At 34.1% G+C, this 27,205-nt stretch overlaps 1 protein-coding gene across 8 annotated transcripts in view; it reads left to right on the forward strand.

The window, feature by feature from the left end:
• The window catches only part of BIRC6 (baculoviral IAP repeat containing 6), a 302,402-nt gene that overhangs the window by 203,501 nt on the left and 71,696 nt on the right, over positions 1-27,205 (forward strand). For 7 of the 8 annotated variants that reach the window (XR_011972445.1, XM_072634130.1, XM_072634135.1 and 4 more), the window contains 3 exons: positions 437-601; positions 2,528-2,696; positions 26,851-27,061. Coding sequence is in view for 6 of the 8 variants with exons in the window: in XM_072634130.1 (XP_072490231.1) it covers positions 437-601; positions 2,528-2,696; positions 26,851-27,061 (545 nt within the window). In the remaining 2 variants the exon portion in view is untranslated. Of the gene's footprint in view, positions 1-436; positions 602-2,527; positions 2,776-26,850; positions 27,062-27,205 lie in introns of those variants that run through there. The other variant, XR_011972446.1, reaches the window with a different exon arrangement.

Consider the following 27,205-nt stretch of genomic DNA (forward strand, 5'->3'; position numbering starts at 1 on the left):
AGTTACAAGTTTACTTTGACTACAAGTAATTTTGGCATGAAGGTTAGTAATATGAAATACAATTGGAAAAGTATTTGATAACAGTAAGGTAGAGGACATTCAGTGCAAGGCTCAGGAGTTTATAATTTACCCTAGACACTATAGGGAACTCCTAAAGATTTTTGAGTATGAATATGATCAGACCTATCTCTTAGAAATACATATTTATGAATTTGTGTTGTAAGTGTTTTAATCTATAACATTTGTTTCCCTGAACAATGATGCTATAACAAAAATACAAAATTTCTTAAAAAGCAAGAAGTACCTTGTAGTATAAAGAGAAGTTCTACCATTTGCCAGTATTTCCTGCATGGACTCTTATTTTTTTCCTCCTTATTTTGGTCACAATTTAGAGAATTGTTTGAAAAGCTACTTTATAAATAATCATTTTTTTAAGCCTCCAGTGTCAAGTACACATAACAATGCATCAACAGAAGAGCAGCAGCTTTACTGGGCCAAGGGGACTGGCTTTGGAACAGGTTCTACAGCTTCTGGATGGGATGTGGAACAGGCTTTAACTAAACAAAGACTGGAGGAGGAACATGTCACCTGTCTCCTGCAGGTATTTTTGTTTCTCATGAGGGCGAAATGAGCAGTTATTCATAATTAGTGTGAGGTTTTAAGTGACTGCTTCACATTTGAAATCATTATCTAACATTTTTTTAAAGCTTTAGGGCACCCTATCTACATTCACCATGGTATCATAAATTTTAAATTACTTGAAATACTTCTGCTGCTTCTAAGTGTTAATTTCCTTTCCTTCCTGTGACTTTACTGCTTGGTAGTTGGCAGGAGGAGAGGACACAGAATATAGCACATAGTACTTGTCATCTCCACCATATACAACATTCTTACTGATGAATTTGAAATTTTTTTCCTATTTGCATTTCACTTGATTTTTATATGCCACAAACTCTAAAACTGGTTTGAAACAGGCAGTTTTGAGTAACCTTTCTAGGTTTGAAAGTCAGCTCACCATAAAATGAGTTGAAGATGATAAAGTGGAGAAAGAAAATAGAGTAAATTATTACTTTTCCCATTAACTTATTCTGGGATTTTATGTTCTATGGTCTTAAACTTTTTTTTTCCTCGCATTTTTAATATTTTCCCCCTCCTTCCCCTCTACCTTCTCCCTCCCACCTCAAGACGGCATACAATTTTATATAGATTCTACACATACATTCCTATTAAATACATTTTCACCATAGTCATATTGCATAGAAGAATTAAAATGAATGGGAAAAATCATATAACAAACCAAAATGTAATACAAAAGAAAATGATCTGCTACATTCTGCGATTGAATTCCATAGTTCTTTCTCTGGATGTGGAAGGCATTTTGCCTTAAAAGACCATTGGGAATTTTTTAAGTCCTTGCATTGCAATGAAGTTCTAAGCCTACCAGAAAAAAAATCCTTGCACATTGTAGTTGTTGCTCTGTGCAAAGTTCTCCTGGTTCTGCTCCTTTCACTCAGCATCAGATCATATAAGTCTTTCCAGGCCTCTCTGAAGTCTTCTGTTCATCATTTCTTATAGCACAATAGTACTCCATCACATTCATATACCACAGTTTATTCAGGCTTTCTCCAATTGATGGGCATCCCCTTGATTTCCAGTTTTTGCCCACCACAAAGAGTGCTGCTATAAATATTTTTGTTCATGTGGGACCCTTTCCCATTTGATGATCCTCTTGGGGATATAGTCCTGGAAGCGATATTTCTGGATCAAAGGGTATGCATATTTTTATAGCCCTTTAGGCATAGTTTCAAATTGCTCTTCAGAATGGTTGGATCAGCTCACAGATTCAGCAACAATGAATTGATGTTCCAGCTCTCCCACATCTTCTCCAACATTTATCATCTTCCTGTTTTGTCATGTTAGCCAATCTGATAGGTATGATGTGGTATCTCAGAGTTGTCTTGATTTACATCTCTCTAATCAATAGCGATTTGGAGCATTTTTTCATGACTATAGATAGGTTTAATTTCTTCCTCTGTAAACTGCCTATTCATATTCTTTGACCATTTATCAATTGGGGAAGGTCCTAAACTTTTGATCAGGGTGGAAATATCTGATTCCATCCAGCTTTGACTTCTAAGATTTTTCTTGTCCTCAATCTTTGTAATTGTTTTTAATTTCATCTGATGCTGATAATCATAACAACATCCAAGAAATTATTACCTTTATAATATTATGTATTGTTCTTCTCTGTAAGACTTTTTCTAGTGAAATGAGAGCATGGTTTTTGTGATTCATAAATGGAAAACTTAAAACAAAGCTGTAATATTTTGATTGTTGTACCATACATAGTTGTAACTTTTATATAACAAGGGACAGAATAGCTCCTCTTTTTAGCTACCTGTAGCACTTTCCTTCCAATGAATAAAATAGCTACTAGTAACCAGTAAATTAATCTTTTGGATAAAGCCAGTAACTTCTTTTTGGAATCAAAAAACAGTTATTTATGTCAGTGATTTTTCATTTTCAGGTTCTTGCAAGTTATATAAATCCTGCAGGCAGCTCAACAAATGGGGACCCACAGTCTACTCCTGAGGGTAGAGGACAGAACAGTAATGCCCTTCCATCTGTTCTCCTAGAGCTTCTTAGTCAGTCCTGCCTCATCCCGGCAATGTCCTCCTATCTCCGAAATGATTCCGGTAACTCTTCTAGATCATATTGTAATTAATCTGCTGAACCATGCCTTTGTGGGAAAACAATTTAACTTGTTTTTAAAAGGTTAGTTTAAATTAAAAAGTTTAGCTATAATAAAATTTTAGGCCACATACAGTGACTTTTCCTGCCGGTTTGATAGATTTACTTTTTACTTGTTGGAAATGCTTTGATTTTAGGCTATTTTGTTGGATAACATTCTTTAAAATTATGTCAATGGCAGGAGCTACATTTGATTCTTCGTTTTTGTTAGTTCTTAGCATTTGTTCTTTGTCAAAATCCATACAAAGTGAATTTCTTTAGAAGTTCTTTCTGTAAGTAATAATATAGGGAAGCTGGAGTTCTAACAGTAATCTTGCATTCTGTTTTTCATTAAATGTCAGAAAAAATGTTTAAAATTATTTAGCTAATATTAATTCATTAGTTGATTTTGTTAAAAAATATTATTTCATTGTGCAAAGTACCTTTTATGCTTACTTGACATGACATGGTTATCCCCTAGGAACATAAACATGCCAGAAAAAGTACTTTTGAAAGCATATTGCCATAAACAGAAATATGTAACCTGATCATTTAATCTTTTAAACTTTTTCTCCCCTGGTTTTCTGCATTTTATTTCATGTTATTTTAATTAGGATGGCCATAAGATTAGAGAATAATAATGAAATATTGATAAAAAGTAATGGAAGTAAACCAGCTTATTTAGTAACCAGAAAAATCCGAAAGGAAAAGTTGATTTTTTTTTTTAAACTGAACTGAAGGTTGGCAGTTGTCTGTATATTTTATTCATGCTATCAGTTTCCCCTGTTACTACAGAGTTGGTTGTAATCATGTGTTACATTCTTCCTATTTCCTCCCCCCCAAAATTTCAAATCTTACAACTGATCTTCCTTTTGATAACTTTCTACCTCAAACACTTTAAAAAAAAATACTACATTGGTGCTATTAAAGTATTTGGACTTATTTCTTCCTCCCACCTAGATTTCTCTGAAATAATGCATTGATTTTACTTTTTTTTACTGGTTTCTCCCTTCCATATTCTATTATTTTCATATAAGATAGGTGGAAATGCACAAACCTTTGCAGTACACTTTCATATTTTTTAAGAGAAACCAAGTGATGAGTGTATTATGTAGCTTGACATCTAGATTTTTTTCTTAATATTGAGAAACGTTCTTTTTAAATTATCTTTTCTGTTCATTTTATTTAAGAAGCCAGTGAACTATTTGAGGTTATCAGTGGGTGGTAATATTCAATTTTCATTTATTTTAAAAAGCATACTTCATCCCCAAGTCTCATTAAATTAAGCGTGTGTGTGTATGTGTGTGTGTATGTGTGTATGTCATACATATGCACATTTAAGAAGGAATTAATAGCACTTCTGTTTCAATTGTTAGATCTAAATAGCTTAAGTCTTATTAGAAAAAATGCAAATACTTTGGATATATTGATGAGAAATTGCATAAGGCATAGGTAGTCATCAGTAAGCAATTATTAAACACCTACTTTGTACCAGTCACTGTATTAAGTAATGGGAATGCAAAGAGGGGCAAAAAATAGTCCTTGCCCTCAACATGTAAACAGCTATGTACAAACAAGCTGTGTAAAGAATAAATAAGAAATTATCAACAGAGGGGACATTGAAATTAATAGTAATTGGGAAAGACATCCTGTACAAGGTAGAATTGTAGTTGGGCTGGTGGGAAGCCAAGGAAGCTGGAGTCATTGATGAAGAGGCATGAGGACAGCCAGTGGAAATGCCTGGGGCCAAGAAATGGAGTGTCTTGGAGGTGGACATTATTGAATATGGGGTTGACTTTGTTTCACCCCTGCACTTTAGGAAAATCACTTTGGTGGTTGAATGAAGGACGGACTGGAAGGGGGAGAGACTTATGACAGGAAGACCTGTTGTATGTATGAGCATATGAAGGCCTCCATAAAAGTTTTAAAGTTTTCATTTATTAGTGAGACAAATGGACTAAAAAAAGTTTTTGCATTTTCTTTGTGGTTCTTAATTCCTAAATAGGCAGGCAGATGTAAGAAACTTTTTTCCATCTATTATAGTCACATATTATTATATGTGACCTTTTGAGTTTAATTGCTCACTTGGTATTAAAATTAGATCAGTACATTTATTGTTTCAGAATTGAATATATTGTGTACTACCAGCAGAATCCAACTTTAAAATTTGCTTTAAATGTATAATTCTTTGGTTTTATTATTATTACTTTTTGCAAAATTAGACTACTAATTTTTAGAGTATATGTGATCAAAACCTTGGTTCGTATTTCATAGTTCTGTTGTATTCTTAGAGTAGGGCAGTTTCCTATAAGCAAATGAGAAATGCTACCTATAGTGACACACTCTTTACCTAAGATTTTCATATTATTTGTTCGGTTTGATATGAGTGAATTTGGAACTGGCCCATTCATTCAACAATGCTTATTGAGCTTCTTTTCTCTGAACTGTACTCCACATAAATTCTGGGGATTATTCCAACGTATATACATTTTAAATGGAAGTTAATTCAATGTATTTTAAAATATTCTTTCAGTATCAAATTATTGTACTACAGTTCTATTTTAAAATATTAGGTCTGGTAATTGAGTGATAAATTATGATTCTAGAGCAATCTTACAAATGCTTTTTGGATTACCCTAAAAATATTTTGATACTTAGGTTAAAAGCTGTTTTGTGTATAAACCTATTTGGGAATGTTTATCGTGGTATAATAATTTCATCCAGAAGTTAAACCAATGTAAATTAAGTGCTAAAACAAAGTGAACACCAGCTGCTACACAGAGGGCAAGTAAGCTAAACTACCTATAGCAACAAGGTGCCTTGAAGGAAAAACAGGCAAGCTGTCTACTATCTTTCCTTATAGATAAGTCAAGAAGCATTTATCAAATGCTTATAATGTTCTGGGCACCATACTAAGAGAATCATGGAGTTAGTTCAAGACCCTGAGCCCACGAGCTCTAGGAATAGCAGTGTTACCCTCACTGCTGAATCTACTTCAGCCCCACCCTCACAACCAGCGTCCAGGGAAGTAGCACCTGTCAAAATACAATCTAGCAACTGCTTCTGCAGGTGTTTTTCACCATTGCCTCCTCAGCAACTACAGTTGCTGCATTCCCCCCCCAAAAAAATTCTTTCCATCAAAGTCCTTGGCTCTAAATGTTTTACCATCAGAAAATAGTCTTTAAGAAGGATAATGAATAGTATCATCTCATAAAGCAGAAAGAAACTGTTTAGGATAAAAACAGTCTAAAGAAAGCCTTGAATGACAGCCAACTAAGTCAAGTCATCTAAGGAAATCAAGGATGAAAACCGAAAGGGAACTACAAAAGGAAAAATGGAAGTGATTCGCTAAAGCTATTATAACTAACTTTTTTCCACCAAGACTTGTGAACCTATTACACTTGTACCATAAGCTCACAGTTCCTTAGGTGCTTACCGAGATTTTCACTAACAAGAACAAATACATTTTGGAACTGATTGACCATGCTAAGGGAGGGGAAGTTAGCAAAAATATGGAGAACAGGTCATACTTACAGTACCAAAAAATTTTTTTCAAAAGAAAATGACCAAGAAGATGTTAATAACTACTGATATCTCTACCTTCTTTCACATCTATGCAAAGTTTATATGAGCTTTGTCTTAATATTCACATCAAAGACATCCATGGTGAGGGTATTAGTAAGGAATAAGCTTTTGTAAGCCAGATTCAACTGTGGATTACTTCTTTACCATTTCATAACTAATGGTTTTAATTATTTGCTGATTATGAAAAAGAATTTGATTCAGTATAACAAAATACCATCTTCCAAATTCTTTTACAATAAGTTATGTCCCTTCTGTACACCAGGATCATTCAGAATTTCTTGAAAGGTGTAACATCAGTAATATAGCCTCCCTGGAGATCAAGATCAAGGATAGGCTACCTGTGGCTTCTCTTGTCCTCCACACAATTCAGTTTACAGTTTACATTTTTCTGATTATAAGAAAACCCCAAGGTAGGGGTGGGGAACTTGCCCTAAGGTATTATGGATCCTTTTGCACAGAGGGGACAATATGCTGGAGAAAGCAAGATGGGATAGTTTCAGTCCTGCAGTTAGAGGAGTTGGCCTTGATAAGAAAGACCATATGAAGGAGGAAATAGTGGCAGAAGGATGATGTGAGATGAGGAAAAAAAGATCTCTTGGCAAATGGCCTCAACTTTGTTTAATAAAATATAAGGTGTGGTTCTCAGCTGAGAGAGTGAGGGGAATGGGAGCCACAGGAAGCCTGAGGAAGGTTTTAAAGTTTTGGAAGAACAGCAGTGGTCAGTAAAATATCAGGTGATAGGGGTAAAAGCTTTACCTTGCAGCCATGTGAAGACCCAGATGAAGTTATGTAACATAACCTTGAGTTCTCCTGAGGCATTGTTTGCTTTTTGCTAAAGTAAAAATATGCATCAAAGTTCATTCAGCTTTCTTGGCTCCTTTAAAATGAACAAAAGATGTTTCCTGACTTTTCAGATAAGAAGGAAATAACAAGCAGATCCCACAAAACAATAAGGGATGTTAAGAGTGGTACCTCTTAAAATACAGATCAGCTTGGGATACTTCAGCCAGGAACAGGGATACCTGTTGACTGTCCCTTTCTCAGGATCTCCATAATTTTTTTTCCTACTTCATAAAGCCTTAGCATAATGCTAGGAGGAAAATCTCTAGGCACCAAGGCATTGTTCTAATGCTATTAAACATGTTCTTTTCAATATTAACCCAGGTCACAGAAAGTGGAAAAACTGGGTAGTGCCCTGTGCCTCACACACAGGGAACTAAATTCTGTGTTCTAGGAAGCTGTCACAAATTGCAGATCACATTGAGTACCAGAAAAACTAAGGTCCTAAATTAGCCTAGCCAATGGCTTTTTCCTCTTGCTCCTTCCCAGAGCCCTGAAAGAAAAAAATGCTTTGATAGAAGAATGGATTTCTGACTCTTTAGGGAAGGTCTAGAGTCTAGATCAAAGAGTCACCTGATGTCTAACAGATTCTGTATTGAAACTAAGAATTGAAGTTCATGAAACTGGGTGTCATCACTAGGTGAAATTACTAGTCTCAATCCATAATGAGTCTTCTGTTTTCTAAATCAAGGGATTATTCCTAATAAGAAAAGTTGTAACCTCTATTAGAACTATTTAAACTACTCAGAAGATATGGAGAAATGGATTTTGAGCTTTCTGCATTCTGGACACTTTCTGACACAGATATGATTCTTAGACTCACACTTACCTTTTACTCTTTATATCGGTCATTTAAAATTATCTTCCAGATATCTATATCTGACCATACATCACCTTAAAGAAAATTCTTAATTCCAAGTTTGATTGGGAGTCATGAAAATGAAGACGCCCACCAAAAACCATGTATAGGCATATCTGTTATCAAACCTTTTCACATTAAAGGATACTACAGAATAATGAGATATATTTAGATCCCATTTAGTGAAATATATTTAAAATATTTTACAGTATAAATGTCACACCCCAGCCAATAGTCTACATGTTTCAGCAAAATTATTTGGACCACTGAGTCTCTTGGAATTCATTATATCCTTTATAGGTGATAGATAAGAAACTTGCCTTTATTATGTTTGATATTTTGACATTATATTAGATCCCTTTAGAACAGTCAAGGTAACCTATTATATAAATACTCAAATGGATCTGTGATCTTATCAACTTGAATTTTCTCTCTTGTGATACAGGACTATCTGTTACCTGTCCTTATCTTCCTAAAAATTCACTTTAGGGGATCATGGCAGCAAAGTAGAAGACTCACATAGCTTTGCAACTGATATCAGATGCGTACCAGTGGTGTTCTTAGGTTTTCCATGTCCTTACCCCTTGACACATAAGCAGTCCACCTTCTCTTTATTTTATATATTCCCCGATGGTTGCATAGTTTTCTTTGGTTGTCTGCTCACCACGACTTATTTCTAAGATACATTTTCATTTCTTCAAAGACTGGCTGGCAGTCATACTTCCTGAACACGGTCTAGCTCATCTCCATTTCATTTCTAGGCCCATCAAACTCAAACCTTTGTACTGTTTTGTCTTATATAGAAATAGTCTGATTGAGAATTCCTTCCTAACCTTCCTCTATTTTCACACTTTAGTCCCTCTGCATTTTTTGACCCAGTTATGCTGACTTGCTTGCTGCATGCAAACATTTATTCCACATTTCCTGCCTTGTACTGACTGTCTAATATGCTTAATACTCTGTTATCGCCTCCTCTTAGAATCCCTGACTTTCTTCATTACTAAGCTCCAACACCATCTTCTTCAAGAGGCCTTTTACATTTTCTGTGTATACCAGAGGCTTCCCTTCTTAGATTACCATACTCTGTATGTATCCTGTATATATGTCTATTTAGGTGTTGTCTGCTCCATTAGAATATAAGCTTCTCAAAGACCAAGACTGTATTTGTTGCCCGGAATTATTTATGTAATTTTTTTTTTTACATTTTAAAGTTTCAATAATTGGATTGTGTTTGCCCTAGCTTTCACTACACCAGTACTGTGCATCCTTTTCCAATCATACAGTTCATTTGTGATATCTTTCTTGAGCTTTCTTGTATGCAAATTACCTTTAGTAATTTGTTACAACTTATTTAAATCTATCATTCTCTATGTGTCAGGGCTTCTTAATCTGAGGTCTATAGATTCCCCATTCCACAGACTCTATGAATAGATTTCAAGGTAAGTACTTGAACTTGTAGCATTCATGTTGTAATACATCTTTATTTTCACTGACCTTTAAGTGAAATTTAGCATTCTCTTGATTTATTTTAAAACTTTTTTCTAAGAGGTTGATCAGACTGCCAAAGGAGTTCTTGACACACATACAAAGGTTGTGAAATCCTACCTTATGGTTTAGCACAATTCTCATTTTTCAAAAACATCATATTCTGTGATTTGCAACCATGTAGCTTCCCCACAGGGAGATTATTATTATTATCATTAACAAAGATGGAGTTATTATAAGGATTGTGATATTTCCCCCATGTTTTCCAGCGATTCAGTTTCAGGTGAGTTTCATTGTCTTTTTGGAGTACCTGTCTAAAATCTATCTGCAATTGATTGATACAGTTGGCTTCCCATAAAGTTTCATACCATAATTTTAGCAAATATATGCATCACAAACTTCCTTTTTTTTTCCTGTATGAATTTCTAGTCTTTATCTCTTTTTAGTGACTCTGGACTTCAGTGAATAGATCTTATTATGGAACTTGAAGCCAACTACAAAATGTCATTCACAAACTGAGGATCTCTTTTCCTTTTGGAATTTGTGTGGATCATCTGTCTGGAGAGTAGGAATACCTTTAGTGAACCCATCTCCATCTTTTTTGGAATTCATAAGTAGAAGATCATTCATCAATATTTTCAGTAGTTATATCTCTCATGGCATCTTGTAGATTTACAGTCAGGGGAGCCTTGATAGAGGGAAGCCCATAAAACTACACTTTACCCTATTGAGGCATCCTAATACAGGGGATCTTTTCGACTTTTTGCAGTTTCTTATATGACAACAGATGCGTCTTTTACAGAAAATCTTTTCAGCTGTCTACCTATTCTCATCTCATGTTTTCAAAACAAGAATTTTGGGGTGAGAAAATAGGAGGGGATAGGTAGTTATTGTCAGCTTCCTGATTTGTACAGTAATAGTACATGCCTCTGTAATTTGGAGATCTTTGCCTCTTTCATACTCTTTAAAAATTAATCTTTCATTGCTTTGAAAAATTGTCATCTACTGCTTGAATTTATTCTTTCTGTACTTGGTATAGTTTCTCTTTTTTTCTGTGGTTTAACTACTGTTTCTGATAGCTCTTCTAGTTCATTAGTGACTGAAATCGTAATTTCAAAATGTGGTAGTTCTACTTTTTTACACTTTGTACTAACCACATTAGCCTACTTGTTCTTCCTCATACAAAATCTTCTACTTCACCTTTCTGTGCTTTTCCTATCTGGAATCCTTTTCTCTCTCTCTCTCTCTGTGTCTCTCTCTTATTGTTGCATTTAAGAATTTCTAGTCTCCTTCAAAATTCTATTAAATGCTGCCTCCTACCTTAGTCTTTTTTTTATCCTCCTGTAAAAACAAGCACTCAGTTATACACAGGAAGGCCTATTGTACAGGTTCTTAGATCTACTTTTCTAAAAGGAAGGCAACTCTTGAGGGTTCAACATTCTACTTTAATCAAACATATATATCATTCACTTAGTTCAGAGGGAAAAGTCAGCTCCCTGAACTTTAGAGAAAATACAGAGGACGTAAAGACCAACAGACAGGGCTTCCAGTTATCTGACCATAAGCAATACATACATCACAGATAACAGACAGATCTAACTGTTTGACCACTATGTACATATATAGTTACCAGACAGAGAAGCACTAACATCTGGGTTTTCAAAGCCAAGAGGCTCCTTAGAAGCTACCCAGAGTCTCCCAAACAAGCCCTTCCAATGAGTAAGTCCCAAAGTAAAACCTTACCTCAGAGTATTTACACACTTTTCAGAGCCATTGGGCTCAACCCTCCATCCCAGTGCCTCAATAGAAATTAACAAAAGCTATTGAGGCCTATTAATGGGTGGAGAATTTCTTTAACTCTTCCTTCTACCCACCAATAACCTTTCATTAACATTATACCTCCGCATTGTAGTCTCCACTGCTTTTTATTACTTTGCGTAAATTTTGTATTTAATTAGCTGTGCACATGTTGTTTTCCTTAATAGAATGTAGTTCCTTGGAGTTTAGGGACAGTTTCATTTTTTCTTGTATCCTAAGTATCTATAATACTGCCTATAACATGATAGTTCCTTAATAAATAAACGCAAGTGTGTTGATTGGTTATTTATAGAAAAGCTTGTACACAGTCCATTGTTCATCTGTCCTTTTTCTAATTTTATCTAATTTAAGACAATTTCTGCTGTCTTTGTTGTGTTGATGGGAGAGAGAAAGACAGAGAGAGAGATTGATCTAGCAGGTCAGGATATAATTGGAAGCAGTATAGTTTTTTCTTTATCTGTTCTTTATTTGGAGTTGAATTTTGTCTTTGCTCTTTACTTTCATTAACAGACTGTACACATTCAACTAATTCACAGATATATCCTATGATGGTAACCAGCTATTGTCAATGTGTTAAGAGAAAAATCAATTTCATGTCAGTTGTCTCCCCATTCTTTTTTCTTAAAGAAAGTACTAATGATTTGCAGGGGTATGATACTTCTTAATCATCTACCGACTTTTGGCCTCTTTAATTTTTCAGCTCTAAGTGTTTACTATACAGCAGCTTTTTTTCTGTCTTCACCTTGATGCCATTTAATATCAACATACCTTTACTTGGTTTGAGGATGTTAACTTCTTAGTAGAATGTCTCTAGTTTTTTTTTATTTCTCTACAATGAATAGTTAGTACATAAGTGACAGTTGTCATCATGGCAGTATTTTAGCTTGTATTTGTCATGAACTCTGGAAAGCAAGATCACTAAATGTCTCATGAAATAAAGTTGCTTTTTTCCCCTTAGGTAGAAGATGAGGCTGAGACAAAGGAGACTTTGTGAGGCATTTCTTTTGTTTTCATTTATAGATAGAATGCCAATAATCAGTTAAGTTCTTCCAATATTATTTCAGCTTATTTTTCAGATGGCAATCCCACACTTAAGAGTACAGAGAGTTAAATCAGTGTTTGTAGAGGATCTAAAAACTGCCACCACTTATCCATGAAAGACTGAATATCAATTTGTATTTTTTCTTTTACAGTTTATCATATTTCACCTCTTAGCCAAAATCTCAGGGTTTGTTTTAGCATCTAATGGAGCTTTTCCTTGGCCAGCAGAAATAGTCTATCATCAAGACCATATGCAATCTTTCTGTCTTGTTAAAATCTGCCAGAACTTGTAATTCACCCACATAATCTTCACAAATTCTTGGTAACATTTATGTTATAAAGTGATTTTTATAATTAAATGAAATTATGTAAAAGCTCACATTTTCTGGTGGTTTATAAGTTTCAAAGATTTTCAGTCTCACTGGCTAATCATAAGATTATCCAATATCTTTATCTCAATATCTTTAGCAGTAAGCCACAATATAGTAATATTAACATAATCTGGTGGTAATTTCAGCATTTCACATTTAAATAATATTGAAATATTTGTTTTAGGCTACATCCATATAATACTTTTACAAATTAAGAAACCAGAGTGACGGGATTTCCTAGTGTTACTCAACTAGGAATTTGCAAAATCAAAATTTGAGACCATGTCTCAAATGGTGAACCATAGGTTCAGTGTTCTTCTGCACTTAACTGCCTTTTAAAATTTTAATAAATGAGTTGATACCCTACTTTTCAAGTCATTGATTATTACCCTTTGTAAGCCATTTGTATTCATTTCAGTGAAAGCATGGCTTAGTGGTAATAATCAAGGAAAATGTGGTCTTAATCACCCTTAAGATACTATAATAGTAGCCAATTAAACCAATTTCCTCTACATTCAAAATGTCAAATATATGTTAAAAGTAGTTTCCTTAGATATTCAAGGTTTCTTAAACTTTTTTCACTAGCAACACCTCAACGCTTCTTAGCTTCTTTATTTTCATTAATGATTTGAGAATTATTTAAACGTTTTGCACTTAACAACAAAGCTAGAAATCAGTTCTGGTGTAGTGAAAAGAGACCTGAACTCACTAAATACTTACTGATTTGAATTAGATAGCATCAGAAAGCCTAGCTTCTAGTACTAGGTCCACTGTTTGCTTTGTAACCATTAACCCTCTGTGGTCCAGTTTACTTATTGGTAAATTTCTACAGTCTATTCCAATTCTAGCATCCCATGATTCTGTTTCTTTCTTTTAATATTTCCTGTAGTGGTTATGAAATTCATCTTTGCTATTTATTACAGAGTTCAAGATATGTTATTTTTGAAAATATTGTTACTATGGTAAAAGAACTCTGATTCGTTCTGCTTTTACATTTTATTTTGTATCAAGTTGTCGGTCTGCAAGCAAATTTAAAATAAGTTAAAATATCTGTTGGAATTCAAAGTAATTTTCTTTATGTAAATTAGAAGTGTTTTCTTTTACTTATTAACTTTAGAGATCTGACACATTCAAAAATATTATTTAATGATTCATTTTCTTGTTAAATTAAAATTGCATACACTTCTAATAGGTTTATCAAAATTAGTAGAAAGGAAGAATTTTTAAGACTTCTTTTAAAAAAGAGTAGAGTAAGTAAGTAGGTAAAGATCCTGGATGAAGTTTATAAGTAGGATTATATCAGTAGAATCTTACTCTTAGTATTTACCTTATTTTAGCTCATCAAAAAATGTGAGGCAGTTGGGTGGCTTAGTAGATAGAGAGCTGGCCCTGGAGTAAGAAAAGAGTGGAGTTCAAATCCAGACTCAGACACTTCCTAGGTGTATGACTCTTGTCAAGTTATTTAACCTCTGATTGCCTGACAGAAAGATCCATTGGAGCAGGAAATAGCAAACCACTCTAGTATCATTACCACAAAAACCGCATGGACAGTTGGTCCATGGGGTCATGAAGTGACAGTGACAGCAACAACAAAATCAAAAATGTTGAGAAATAACAATTGTAAATGTTTTAATTTTTAAACTTTTTAATAAATTGTTTTAATTGCTCTAATTATAGTGAATCTTAATTAGTTCTTGGGTTTTTTTTTTTGCTTTTCACAATAATTATCTAATTGTTCGTTCCTTTTAATTACATTCTTGGTATAAATTTACATACATAAGTATGTACGTGTTTGATAGTTTTAGAATTAGAAAGTGCCTTAGATATTATCCTATCCAACCCCTTCATTTTATTTTTTGTTTTGTTTTGTTCCATTGATCCTTTATTTTTAATCAACTCCTTTGTTTTACAGATGAAAGCTGAAATGTGATCTTTCCAATTTATCCAGGTGACATCAAATCATATGGTCAGGAATAATCATTCTAACTCACTTCATAAAGCTGTTAAAGAAATGGCACTATATTATTTGAAAACGAAGTATTCACAGGAGATGGTCACCTTATGTAGGAAAAAATATCTGCAGCCAAATCCCTTAGAACTTTTTACACGTGTAGATAATAAACATTTGTCTTTCTAGAAATAATTTTTGTCACTTCCAACCTTTTAGTGAGCACTGTATTCTTAGAATTGCTCATGTTATCCATAAAATGTCAAGCTGGGCACAAACTGTCTTGTGCTAAAAAGTTCTTTCACATCTCTTTTGAGAATAAATATGTTATGGAAATAGTTTTACAGATCTAAGTTTTCATGTTACCTTTTCCTCGTTAAAAGTGCCTTAAACTCACAGCAATAATGGGACGACTGTCCATTAGCAGCAATTCTTCTGAACCATCCCTCCAGGCTCCTCCTAATAAATGTCTCCAAAGCAGTGCCATCAAAATCTTGTTAGTATTTCCAGTATTTATTTCTTAAGAATGCATTCTCATCTGCATCCTGGAAGATAGGAGCATGTGTTTGTTCATGTGCTTTGTCTATTGCTGAAATTAACATCCTTTGTACTAAGGACAGATTTTTATGACTGACTACAGCACTTCCTACTTCCATATTTTCCCTTTTCGTGTCCATTTCTCCAGACATTCACAAAATCCAAAGTCAAAACAATGCTTCCCTTTTCTTAAATGTATGATTGCATTTAGCTTATACAGTTTGGGGAATATATATATAATTGATATTAGAACCATTCTTGTTTTAAAAAAAAAACATAAAAAGCACAGCTAGTTCATTTATTCTCAATATTGTAAAAAAAAATTTCTAAATTTTTAAAAATTTCTCTCTATGCTTACTATTTCATTGGCATCTGTTTTCATGTCCTTAAGTTCCTCCTTCCCTTATATAGCTAGTGATTCCTGTGTGATTTAATTCATCTTTGAGAGTGGCCAGAAAGAATACTGCCAGTCTGGTTAGGAGCTTCTTGTATTATAGCTAGACTGGTCCACAGGTAACAAACATTGTGTCTGTTATGGGACTAAAAGTCTTTCTTTTAAATCCGCACTCCACTTGCGTTGTCTTTATTGAAACCAGATTTAGCTGCATGCCCTCATAAAGCAGCAAAGCAAAACTTGGTAGATGTTGCTCACATAAAGGAAGAAAAAAGGGCATCCTGTTGAGAAGTTTGAATCTTTCTTGAGGTACAGGATGATCAATTTGAAGACATGGAAGAACCCAGAAAGATTTTTTGGATTTTGTTTGCTTATGAATAGAAGAGGCCTGAGAATGTTTATAGGAAGTAGGTAGGTTACAAGTAAAGAGAGATAGAGATACTGAAATTGACTGAAGCTATGATCAAAGTATCAGGTTCCTAGAGTGGTTGTCAAGGGCACATGTGTAGGCAAAGAAGGCTGAGTCCTTTTCATCCTCTGAGACTAAAAGAAAATATTCAGTGATCTCATTGTTCTCTTGGCAAAAGACAGTCCCTGCCCTCAAGGAGCCCACAGTCTATGTACAAAAAAGCTATTAGAGTAAATATCAACAGTGAAGGCACTAAATAAAGAGGAGGAAAAAAATTTAAGAAAAATTTAAAAAAACGCAGAGGTTAGGAAAGGCTTCCTATAGAAGTTAAGATTTTAACTAGGACCAGAAGTCAGGGAAAGTAGAGAGAGCATTTCTGGGACGGAGGGCAGGCATAGAAAATGCTTAGTACCTAGAGATGGGAGTGTCTTGTTTGTGGAACAGCAAGGAAACCATTTTTACTGGATCTTGGGGTGTGGTATGTAGTGGTAAGATGTAAGAAGATTGGAAAGGTGGGGTGGGGAGGAGTCCAAGTTGTGAAGAACTTTGAATGCCAGAGGATTTTGTGTATGATCCTGCAAGTGGTAGGAAGTTGTTTGTACCTTATTGAGTACAATTAGTGGTAACATGAAAGACCTTGCCTTTGGGGAAGATCATTTTGATGGCTGAATGGAGAATGGATTGGAGACTTGAGGCAGACCAACCAAAAAGCAAGCATTTGCAGTAGTCCAGGCATACGGAGATGAGGGCATGTTCCAGGGTAGTGGCATTATCAAAGGAGGGATGGGAACATTTTAAGAAATGTTGCAAAGATGAAATTGACAGGACAAAACTAGGCATAAGACTTGACAAGAGAGGGAGAGTTATTGAGGAGTTAAGGTGAGTGAGCCTGTGGGACTTGGAGGAAAGTGTTGCCCTTGACAGTAATTAGGAATTATTCTATGCATTTGATTTCCATTGATGTGTTGCTTAATTTGCAGATGGCCATCTTCTGCCCTTCACGTTGAGTAAGTCTTAAAGATTCATTTTCCCCTAACTTGCTTCATTTTTGTTAATTGGTGTCATCATCCCAGTCACCCTAGTTCAAAATTGATTTTAATTTGTTGAGTCAAAAGGTACATTGTGCTTAAGGAATCAAATAATGCATTCCAAAGCCAAATATCATTTAAGCTTTTAAATATTTTGAATTATACATTTTGTATTGTTTTGCTTATTTCCTATCAAATTGATAATCGAAAGTCAGCAATATTTTTTTTAGACATTGAAATGCCATTGTACATTTTTAGTATCATATTCAAGTATACATTTGGATCAATTGTTATGTTACATTTTGAGGTGATATAAAGAGGTACAGAATTGTGACTTTATTCATGTAATGAATCCCTAGCGTGGAAAACTTGTTCACCGAAACAGATCCACAATAATTTTGAATTTTAAGGTCTTAGAAAGTTCCTTTCACTCTGAAATCTTAAGTAACCTGCTTGTGTTTACACAGCTGGTCTTCCAGACTCAAGACTAGTCATCTCTCCTTTATACCACACCACACATCTTCTATATAAAATATCTTTTCCTAATGTAGATTTTGAAAGTGTTTTTAGACATCACAAAGACAAAAGAGAAGATTTATAGCAAGTTAATGTAAAGACAGAGGCAAACGTAAACTGATTACTGTAAACTTAGAACTAAGATGATAGAATCAGAAACTATCATTATTGTGGAAATCTAATATTTCAAATAGAAATACACTTAGTATTAATGGCTAAATATATTGGTTGAAGAATGGGTTTGGGTTTGTTTTTTTAAATACTTATGAATTTTCATGAGTTCAGAGTTTATAAGCCATTTTATGATTTGATAAAATAAGTCAAATTCTGTTATGATGAAGTCTTAAATAAGACCTATCTAAAATTTTTGTTGCATTTCATTTGAATTTAGTTGTAATCATAGTATAGATTTTATTGTCCCTGGTTTCATCATTTGAACTTTTGAAGTTAGCAATTCAACTTAACTCTTTAGCTTTTTTTGTGAGCCCTAATAAAAACATTATTGTGTATTTCATATGCAATTGTTATCGTAGAAGTAAAACTTCCAGTTAGTGTTACTATTACATTAAGATATTTTAACATGAGTTTGCAGAAAATTCTGTTAAATTTGCAAATATATTTAGTGCTATTTGAATAAAACAATCTGAACTATGACCTAATGAAATCCTAGCTCAGATTAGTTATAATGCTGTTATATAATATTATTTTTAATATTAGTTTGTATAGATCCAAAGTGAGCTTACCTTATGTTTATTGTTTTATATCAAGTTCAATGTACTTTTTTTTATTTACGAGATATAAAAAGCAATTTGAGTTTTGATATTGATTGATGCAGAAGAAACAAATGAAAGAGTCAAACTGCATTTTACCTGCTTTTTTGCATCATCTGTGCCTAATCAGCTCATTTTATCCACCACTATCTGCCAGAATTTGAAGTATTAAACCTACAATAATTAAACCATTTTGATGAGATCTGAGATACATGAGATGTATTCAAGTATTTTAGTAATCAGTGCCTGGTGCTAATCTAGAGTTTTAGACCTTTGCAATGCAATGTCACTGTAGTTTTAAAATAAAAAAATTAAAAACTGTTCTCTAAATTCATCATTCCCAGTGGTAGTTAGAATACTGTGGCTTAAATTGAACATTTGACTAAAATGCATTTCCATATCCAGGATAGTCCTCATTTTGATGTTTGGTTGAGATGGACAAACGCAGAAGGAAAGATAATTTTACTAAACATTATTTGAGTCATCTTAAAATGTAAGGTTTTAGTTAGGGAGTAAGGTATCAAAAATATGAAACCCTTTTCTCCCCATATTTGTTGGAAATGAGGCGTAAGTGACCACTTGTCTTTCTTTGAAAATATTTACAAGTGTGTATATACACAAGCATGTGCACACAAATAATCCTTTGTGCAACGTGAAAGATATTTCATTATGAAATTATAATAATTAAACTTCTGAAAATAGAGATGACATAAAAACAAACATTGAATCAATACCCTGCCCGTTCCAGTGGTAAATTAATAATTCTCCTACTGGTCAGTAGGGGGTTGGCACTGACTTCTTTGAAGAAAGTTCACCCTTGAATCCCTGCCAAGAAATCTTCCTCATCTTTTGACATGCAAGGCATCCATGAAGTCTAACATTTCCTGCCAATTTCTGGCCTGACTGCCTGCTGTAGCCAAGATTCTGCAGATCAAGGATTGAATTAGCAGGGAAGTCCTAAAACAACAATTGCTGGAGTTTGGCTTGAGGTCGCATTCAAGGACGAGGAAAGAAAGGACATAAAAAATTGTGTTCAAAATAACTATATTTGAACAGAAATCATTAGCTGAAGATTTGCCTCACCATTCTCATGTACAGCAGAATAGCTAGAGAAATCTTATTTGTTAAAGAAGGTCTTATATATTAACTGGACAAATGCTTTTAAGATGATGATTCTAGGTGAAAAATTCTACTTGTAAAACATTTGTTTTGTGAATAATATTCCATTTCCATTGTTTTTTGGATACATTGAATGAAGATATAATTTTTCCTTCACAGCAGGGCAGTTTTAATTTTAATTTCATACATCAGAGATTGAGCTGTGTTTTGACTGAGGTTGCCTAATGAACAAAATCTGGTACTGAGTTTGCTTATTTATTAGATATGTACTTAATTCTCATCTCTAAAAATCTTGATTTCAAAGAATTATGAATAAGGGGTTAATTACTGTCTGCAGTGAGAGTGAGATGTGTCATTAATGAATTTATGCCAAATGGCATAAGAATATGATGACATTTGTCTAGCAAAATGATTGTTATTTTTCTAAGTCATGGCCCAAAATAGAAGTAAAATATTTAAGACTATCCTTAATCTGGAATGATTAGTTTTTCATTTGTAATCCTAAATTAATTTAAAAGTAGAACTGAAATTTTATTGACTTTTGAGTCTATTATGATGTCAGATTTAAAAATTCTTTAGCTTAAAATTAAATTTCTAGCCTTTAGAATAATCTCTTCAATTAAGGATTTCAGAGTATGCTAAACCTTTATCGAGAAGGAAATTATTTCCCTTTTATGTCATATCTTTGTTTTTATGTAACCTAAAGTATTTTTTTTAAAAAAACTAATAGTTTGTATAGCATGCAACCCATTTGATTTTTATCTAAAACCAAAGGCAATTTCATCATCTAAAAATATTGATCACTATGTAGAAAGGTTCAAAATAATGCTAGAGAGTAGAGCCCATGATTAAAATTGTATTGGTAATTTTACATTTGATTAGTAATGTTCTTTCCATACTATCTAAATTATCACCTTTTCAACCATACATACAATTATGTATTCATGATTCCAAAGAAAACATTTTAATGCAAGTTTGATTGTAAATAAAAATGTATATTAAATATGCACCCTTATCAAGGTGTCTGTGGTATTGCCATCTATTGTCTTGTTTATACAAGCAATTTCTTTCATACTTTCTAGTAAAAAAATTATTCATATTTCTGTTGCTTCAGCCTCCCCAGTCTTCTCTCTGTGTAAAGATCTTATCTGTCCATCTTGTTATTATTTTATTCCATTCACTGGATTTCCAGATGTATTTCACAGTCAGTAATGTTGTGCCCTGAGTGAGACACTTACCTAGAATGTTCCTTACTGCTTTCAGAGACACTTTCTAAATGAAATATTAGAAACATTCTTCTCAGGCTGTTTTCCCGCAAATATATAATTATCGCTGGAAAATATCATCAAAGTGTATTGTATATGTACACAAAAACAATAACAAAGAGGTTAAGCAGTGTCCCAATGATTCCTAACATGGCTAAAATAGATTCTTCTTTTTCCTCTTTCTCCTCTTTCCTTTTTAGATCTTCTACTGTAGTGATGGCAGAGGTACCCATTTTTTCCAGCAGATACCTTCGCCAGTATTTTGACAGCTAGCTAGAGAAAAAGAAAGAGAGAATGAATGTTCTCTTAAAGAAGCAACTTTGAACTTTCTTTAAGAATGTATTTAGCATTTGCAGTTATTGCCTTTCTGTAGATTTATTAGGGTAACTTAATTTTAATTTCTCAGTGTACAGCTCTCTTTGTATTTTGGTATTGATCACATTAAATATTCTGCACATTGTTTCTTCTAACTTTAGAGCAAATGCTATTGTAAATCATCAAAATGCTTTTCATTTTAAAAGTTCTACAACATAAATGTTCATTTAATTTCAAGGAACTTATCACAAAACTGTAGTATGTAATATTTGCATTTTTGAAACTTTACAGTACATTTTTATTTCCTAGGACATGTAATAGCTAAGTTAGGATAATTTGTTCCAGATAACTCTTAAGTAATTACATGTATGAGATTATTAGCCTAAAAAACTTACCTTTTTTTCCTGACTTTAGAAAGAACAGTTTGCTTTATAAAAACCCAGGTTTAACAACCTGGGTTTGAAGCATTGCCACTAGAAACATTTTTATTTATTGCAACTTTGAAAATTAAGTCCATTTTGTTAACCAATTAGAATGTATATTAAAATTATGGCAATAATATGGCTAATTAAATTGTCAACCTAAATACAGTAATTTTAAAATTGTCATTCCTTACCCTACATTGCATCAGGAATAAAATGTCATCTGACATGCTCCTTAGTCCATGATAGTGATGAACTAACCTTTTATCTTCATAGAGAGCTGCTTTTTATGTTCAGAGAAAAAGAAAATATGTATACAGCAAGGAATTCCTTAGTAAAGAAATTTATTGCGAAAAAACATAAAAAGCTTTCAATCTTTTAAAAGGCATTGACCTTATCCTTCAGTGATCCATTGTGAAATTCATCATAGCCTTTCAGTGTGAAAAGATAACCTCATTTTCAATACCAGTCCACGTTGTAAATATGTTCCATTTTCACTGGTAGAATTCCTTTTATTTTAAATCACATATTTGCTGAATCAGGACAACGATATCTGTCATTCAAGTTTCATGTGCTCAGGGAAAAACAGTGTTGCTATTCTTGTTTGTCGTATTTTCTACCCGGCTTTTCCTTCAGACGAGCCCTTTAACTAGTGTGCTCCTTCTGAAGAAGCTTTCTCACCGTTGAAATGCTGTAGCTCCAAACGCAGAAAGCTGAGTATTTGATCACAATACCTAGATTTAGTCCGGACATCTGGAAAGCAGTAAAGTAGTTTTATTGTCATAATCATAAAATGTCACACACTTGCATTTTTGCAGCCTTTTGTGATAATTCCAAAGTATTCTTCAAGCGTTGCATAATTGAGCAGCCAGGCACATGCGAGGAACAGAAAGACAGTGGCTTCAGTTGCTTACTGTAGTGAGCTGTGACATTGATTAACATGCACTTGGCACTTGCTGAATAAAGAAAGAGCTACAAGCCACCCTTGCAGACTGAGTTGCATAACAATGTGTGATGGCTCTGCTATTTCATTGTCAGGCCAGGCACATTTTAATTCTCTAACAACACTGAAGAGTGCCATGTGGAAGGGAACAGAGTTAATGATAATTCAGGGTTTTCTGATGAAGGACATGACAATATGCTGACAATAAGGAATTCAAACTTGAAACGATGATTCTGTTGTTTTATGCTTTGCTTGACAGGAAATTTCATGATAGAATTAAAATTGTCTTTCCTTTTTCTTCACTCATTGTCTTTATCGTGGATAGTTTAGTGAGGAGAGACAACCATCTTAAGGTGAAAATGTGATTCTAATTAGATCTCCCTTTCTCAAGTATATTATGTTGAACCTACTTTCCAAATTTTTCCCAAATTTTTTGCGACCCACAGTTTAAGGAGTGATGGATTCTAGGCTACTACTGCCATCCATCATTTTATACTCCAACTAACACCTCTGTTACTTTCTATGTTCTACCACTTGCCATTAGAAATTGTTGTGTAATGCAATTTCCCATGCTTCCACTCAACATACCTGAGATTTTCCAAACCCAGATCCATCTCCCTGCCTACCATTTGTCTATCTATGTTTTCTTCCCTCTTAGAAAACTTGCTCCTTGAGGTCAGAGACTACTTATTGTTTTTACATCCTGAGAATCTAAGTGCTGAAAGCACATAATATATCTCAAAAATTCATTTACTCTGGGACATTAGGTTAAATCTAACAAAATTGAAATTTAATCAGCATAAATGAAAAGTTTTACACTTGGTTTTAAAAAAACTTCACAAATGCAAGACTTCAAATTGACAAAAACAACAACAAAAAAGATAATTGTTGAAACAGGTAGTAGAAGACTGATAGACTAGGATTCTCCTGCAGTGTTGTACCTATGAATTGAGCCAGCCAACCTGGAAAGCAGTGAGAACTTCACACAAAAGTTACTAAATTAGGCTAAGCTTAGCTATATTAATAATAGGCATATACTCCAAAAAAGGGGGAGGGAGGGTGAGAGGAGAAAGAGAGAGGACGAGAAGAGAGAGAAGACTCTTCTGTACAAAAATATTTATAGTAACTCAGATTGGTTTTAGCAAATAACTGGAAACATAGTGGATTCCTATTATTTGGGAAATGTATGAACAAATTACATTATTTGAACATAATGGAATATTATTATGCTGTAAGAAAGGATGAGAGATACAGAATCATAGGTAGCTGTGATAGTGAACAGCACCAAGGGAACAATTTATACACTGACTAGTATTTTAAAGGAAAACAACTAAGACTAAAAGAAGCATTTAAGCCTTTTCCATGTGCAAAGAATACTAAGAAATATCATTAATGCAGTGACCTTTTGTGACTCCAAAAGATAGATGGTGTGTTACACTTCCCATTCCTTGGCAGAGAGAATGAGACATTTTCAGACCCAGCCAGTGTGTGCATTTGTTTTACCTACTTATTTGATACTAATGCTTTTATTTGAAGGGGGAAGGAAGAGAATTGTAAGAGGGGTACATAGTGATACCCAGGGGGGAAAAGTGTTTGTGAATCAAGTTCAAAATTGGGGACGCAGTTAACCAAAGTAGTGTTTAAATAGAGATGGATTTTTTTAAAGCTATATATAGTTCCTATGTGTGTGTTTCTCTATATGGTATTATATTTCTTGCCTTCTTGCTGTGGGGGAGAGTGGAGGGAGAGAGAGAATTTGGACCTGAAAATACGACATTTTAAATTTTAAAGAAGATTTTTTTTTTAACTATACAGTGGAGATTTAGGATTTCATAAGCTCCCTTTTTTTTTCTTGGTATGGAGAAGTTATCTGTCATATTCATAATCATTACAAGAAAATTTTTTTTAAGTGCAGGAGACATAAAAAAATGTTTCAATTGAAGAACAAAATCTTGTAGCTGTCACATTGCTGCTTTTCTCACATTGTTCTTTGACTTCAACTGAAGAGGAAATTTTTACTGACAGCAGTGTGAAGGGGTTGCCTGAACTTGTTTTCTTGATTTGCAGTATTTTCCAGAGGTGAGGTACCCCTAAACTAACATAATAAACAGTGATCTTTTGCAACTGATCTCTACCACACTTTTAGTGCCCTTAAAGCCAAGTTAGTTATAACCCTGGCTTTGGCCAGTCTGTCCCGACTGATAAATTGTGCAGCTGGGACCCTTTCAAATAAGCAGAACATCCTCCCTCAGTCCTCTAGTCCATTCCTGCTACCTTTTGCTCCTCCTCCCCTAATGCTCCCTTCCCCCTACCTTGCCACTCCCATTTTGGAGGGGATTATTCTCCACTCCTCCCATGAGACCTCCCTTTTTTGTTGTACCGATAAATATTCAAGGTTTGGAAGAGAGAGAGAGATGGAGTTCAGTGTAAGGAATTCCCCTATACTTGTTGGAACTTATAATAAAGTCACTACCCATTTTTTGTGAAGTTGTGACCTTTTGTTAGCAGTAGTAGGTTCAAATTTCCAAATCGTTTAAAAAGGACCACAATTATGTTGTGGTAACACCTGGCAGAGTCATTGTGTCCTTTGATACTCCTGATTGCTACTTGAGTTACACAGAATACATGCTATTATTACCCATATTTGTACACTGACTTACCAAAGTTGACACAGCTCTGAAGCAATAGAGCTGGGTCACGGTCTCCTCCAGGGCTTGTTTTCATGTGATAAGTTGCCTTTATGTGTAGTACTCTAATGATGATAGCTTTCCTCCCACACCTCCGTGAGTAGGTCTACATCCGTGTCTGTGTTGTCAAACTTGCATGTTGCACACAGACCCACTCACCTGTGTGCCTCCAGAACCTTGTTAAAACGATGGGAAATGTTTAACAAAATAAAGATACAGTACAAAATAGATCATGTTAATTTGTGCTTTTCTTAGTCAAATAGAAACTGCAGATCCCTTTCTGTTTAAGTTGGACACCATTGGTGTCCTCACTTAAAAATTAAAAAAAAAAAATCAAGCCCCATATTAGTCACACTACTATCACATGGTGGATCCTAGAGCTTGAAGAAATGTCCCTTACCTCACCACTTAAAGTTAGAAAGGACTCTAGAGATCCTCTAATCAACTCCTTTATTTTATAGATGAGGAAACTGAGCTCTAAGAATGGGGAGTGACATGTCCACGGTTACTTAGGATTCAGACTGTTGTCTTTAACTTCACAGCCAATGTTCTTTCCATTGTACCATGCTGCCTGTCACAAAGGAATACGTGGTTTGTTGACAATTATTTCTATATGAATAACTGCTATAACCAGTTTAGAAAACAAAGTCGTCAGTTCAGGTTAATATTGTATGGCATAGTAAAGGCATGGAATTTAAGCCAAATTAAAAGGTTGGATAATTGGGAACATAAAAAAGGAATTATGTAAATGAAAATATAGTGACATTGTAGGGACAGATGTAGCAAGAATCACTTTTGGGAAACAGTTGGCTAAAACAAGAAGTTTATAATGGAGTACTTGTGAAGATAAGGCTGAAAAGGTTGATTTACAAGTAGGTAGGGGTGTGCATATTGAAAAACAGCTAAGGAAATTGGCTTTTAATCTAATTTCATAATCATGTAGCAGGGTTGGGGTGGAACTGAGGAAAGGGAGCAAGACTAGAAGCAGAGATATTCATATTTAGACAGGATAATATTATTCCAAGTATGATATATGAACCTGAGGTAAGAGTGTCTCTGTGCAAATGTAATGAATAGATTTTGGAGATTATGAAGAATAATAAAAGATTTATCTTACATGGATTAGAAAATGGTGAGACAACTTGATGTTCAACAGAGAGAATTCATAAAATCTGCTAAGTGGTTGACTCTAGCTGCTAAGGGAAAGAAGAATCTAATATGATACCCAGTACTCCTCTACACAGAAAAGAAGATAATGTAATTTTAACAAAAATGCAATTATTTGAAATAGCATCCTCAAAAAACATTTTTTGTTATCTTTATAATAATGATCTTTTGATCATTAGAGCTTGAAGAAATGAAACCTGAGTTCATTTCTTCCTTTCACATAACAGATGGTGCCATCACTCTGAGGCGATTTTATTTAAATTACCAATTGAAATTGTTGCACTTTTATTTATTGATATCATTCCATAGTGTTTTATGTTATAAAAATGCTCTTTATCTGTAAAGTTAATCATTCAGACTGGAGTCTTTAGTATATTATCTTTATCTTAATTCACAAATGGTACTTGTAAGACATATTTTTACCCTTAAATGTAGTACACAGACATTGACATCATGATGACCTGTTTTCAGCTACTAAAGGTAAGTAAAGGAAGATGTTTTAATTCTTCTATGACTGAGATAAACGCAGCATTGTTTTGAGTTTGTTTTGATGCTGCATGTGTATTTACCTTGTGTTTCTTTTTTTTTCCACTTGTTATAGTTCTTGATATGGCCAGACATGTTCCTCTCTATCGCGCTCTGCTGGAGTTACTCCGTGCCATTGCTTCGTGCACATCTATGGTGCCCCTATTGTTGCCTCTCTCTACAGAAAATGGCGAAGAGGAGGAGGATCAATCTGAATCTCAAGCTTCAGTTGGAACATTGTTGGCCAAAATGAAGACATGTGTGGATACCTACACTAATCGTTTGAGGTATAATGATGGGTTCATGCCTTTGAAGTGATCCAAAGTACATTTATGTGTGTTAGTTTAATTTCCCTTAAATTATGTCATACATGAAAGAATTATCTTTTTATTGCTTTTTTCTGTTAAGTTGATATGATATTCTTCAAGTGT

Source organism: Notamacropus eugenii, chromosome 1 (genome assembly GCF_028372415.1).
Source record: "Notamacropus eugenii isolate mMacEug1 chromosome 1, mMacEug1.pri_v2, whole genome shotgun sequence".
Taxonomy (NCBI): domain Eukaryota; kingdom Metazoa; phylum Chordata; class Mammalia; order Diprotodontia; family Macropodidae; genus Notamacropus; species Notamacropus eugenii.